General features: G+C 38.5%; 1 protein-coding gene across 1 annotated transcript in view; it reads right to left on the bottom strand.

Annotated features, from left to right (window-relative positions):
* Positions 1–1,309: 1,309 nt before the first annotated feature.
* Positions 1,310–2,060, bottom strand: part of TOM1L1 (target of myb1 (chicken)-like 1) — a gene marked incomplete at its 5' end in the record, with an annotated part of 19,763 nt that continues 19,012 nt past the window's right edge. Inside the window, one exon of the mRNA XM_009070930.1 lies at positions 1,310–1,370. Coding sequence (XP_009069178.1) covers positions 1,310–1,370 — 61 coding nt within the window. The remainder of the gene's footprint in view (positions 1,371–2,060) is intronic.

Here is a 2,060-nt window from a genome sequence, read left to right as displayed (position 1 = left end):
GGAAAAATCAATCCACCTCACATCCTATTTTCAGCTGCTTTCCCAGGCTGCTGTCCAGACCAGTGTGAATAATACAAGAAAAGCAACTTATCTTCTCACATCTGCTTATAAAAGTCCCAAACTTCAAGGCTGTGTTTTGGATGGAAATAGGGTGTTTTAGTGGTGCACTGAAATACCACAGACACACTAAAACACTTCCACTACCACCTACATTTGGTGTTTCAGGGAATACACAAATAGGTAAACACGCAGAAGCAATGGGAGTTAACTTCTCAGTAAGCATTTGCTTTTATTTGGAATTTTATGCTACAAAAGTTGCAAAAGCAGCTGAGAACTTAAACACTTAACATAAGGAAGGTTTAAATTGCAGTATTTCAAAAATAAAAATTAGCTTATTTGCTATGAACACGAACTAAGTCCTCAAACTTTATATCAATTATAAATTCAGAGAACTATACCTGTTAAAGTGCTCAGTTTACATTCAGCATTAAAATACGTAAGGCACTTGAATTATTAAGCGATAAAACTGTTATTAACAGGGTTAAACAACTTAATTAAAATAAATGGATAACCATTGTTCATCTGCATTGTAGATGATTAATTTTTCCTTCACCAGAGCAATCTCTGCAGGGCAGGAACATTGAAAGAAACAATTGATCCCCCTCCAATATTGAGTAAATAAAAGCAACAACAAAACCACAGAATAGGCAGGTTTTTTGTTCTGTTAACCATGGATGACAAGCACCTCATGCTCCAGCTTGGGCTCTTACCAAAGCAAAAATCCAACTATATTGTGGGTTCTTGGGAAGATAATAAAAATATGTGTATTTAGGATATGGATGTAGGAAAGTAGTAGTTTGTGTCTTCAGGACATCTATCTATCTAGAAGCCCAAATTTAGAGAAAGGCCTTATCAAAACCTCCTTATAAACTTCCAGGGAGATGAACACAGCAGTGAGGGCAAACAGACACTGGATTCTGCAGTTACTGTAAACATAACATCCTTTTGATTTACTTGTGTCAGGTGTCAAGTGTCGCTTCATACACAGCTGAATTTGGAAGTCATATTTTAAAGGCCCCCAGAATACCTTAACCATGCAAGTCACCTTGAAGAATACAGAGCTGAACATGTAGGACAAACTGTCAAGGCATAGCTCCACTTGTACACAGCTTAGTACTCCAGTACTAAGTATTTGTTGTGTCAAGATAAAAAATCTCTTCTGCTATTGACTTGTACGTTATAGGAATCACTGCACGGGACCAGCACCAGAGAGTAACGTGCTCAGGGAAGGATTCAACCTCCACCTTCATCAGTCTGCATTCTTCTTGACTTCTGTCTTTGGCACATCATCAATTTCTTCATAAATAGCTCTGGAAGAGGAGGAACAAGGTGACTCCAACATTGCAGGTGCTTCATGTTGACAAAATACAGGAGTGAAATTTTGCCCAAGCCTGAACTGCCAGGAGATAATAGGGCTGCCTAACAGAGCAGCTCCAGCTGCAGGATGCCCAAGTTTCCTTGGAAACAAAGAGCCAATCCTGTGGTGCTGCTCTGATTATACAGGTAATGAGATAGCTCTGGACTTTGTCAACTTCTGATGAAACAAGTTGGGGAACATGACTGCAAATGGCAAGTGCACCACGTGGCCTGCAATTACTGCACTAATTACAAAGAACAATGAATGCTTTGTTGAGATTTTTCTACCTCAGAATTCAATGGTTCCTTGGAAATAGGTTTTGTATACATGGCTCAAATTTTTTGCAATTTACTGATAGAAAGGAAAATTTTGCTATGTGTTTAGTTTCCTATTAGTTTGCTTTCTGACTCTTCTCACCCTTTGGAGAGTCCCAGCATCCATTTCCTTTCATAGTTTAAATTGAGGATTTTTTTGATATGCAGTACAAAAACATTCTTAAAACCATGATTGATGTGAACAGGAATTCCTTTGGTTACCATGTTCCAGATCTAGGCCTAGAACTGTGCTGAATTGTCCATCAGCTTCTTCCAGCAGGACCTTTACCATATTTCATTCACCTTTCTGGATCACTGGATAGGATTTT

Source organism: Acanthisitta chloris, unplaced genomic scaffold (genome assembly GCF_000695815.1).
Source record: "Acanthisitta chloris isolate BGI_N310 unplaced genomic scaffold, ASM69581v1 scaffold5720, whole genome shotgun sequence".
Classification (NCBI taxonomy): Eukaryota; Metazoa; Chordata; class Aves; order Passeriformes; family Acanthisittidae; genus Acanthisitta; species Acanthisitta chloris.
This window is presented reverse-complemented; position numbering and strand designations above follow the sequence as displayed.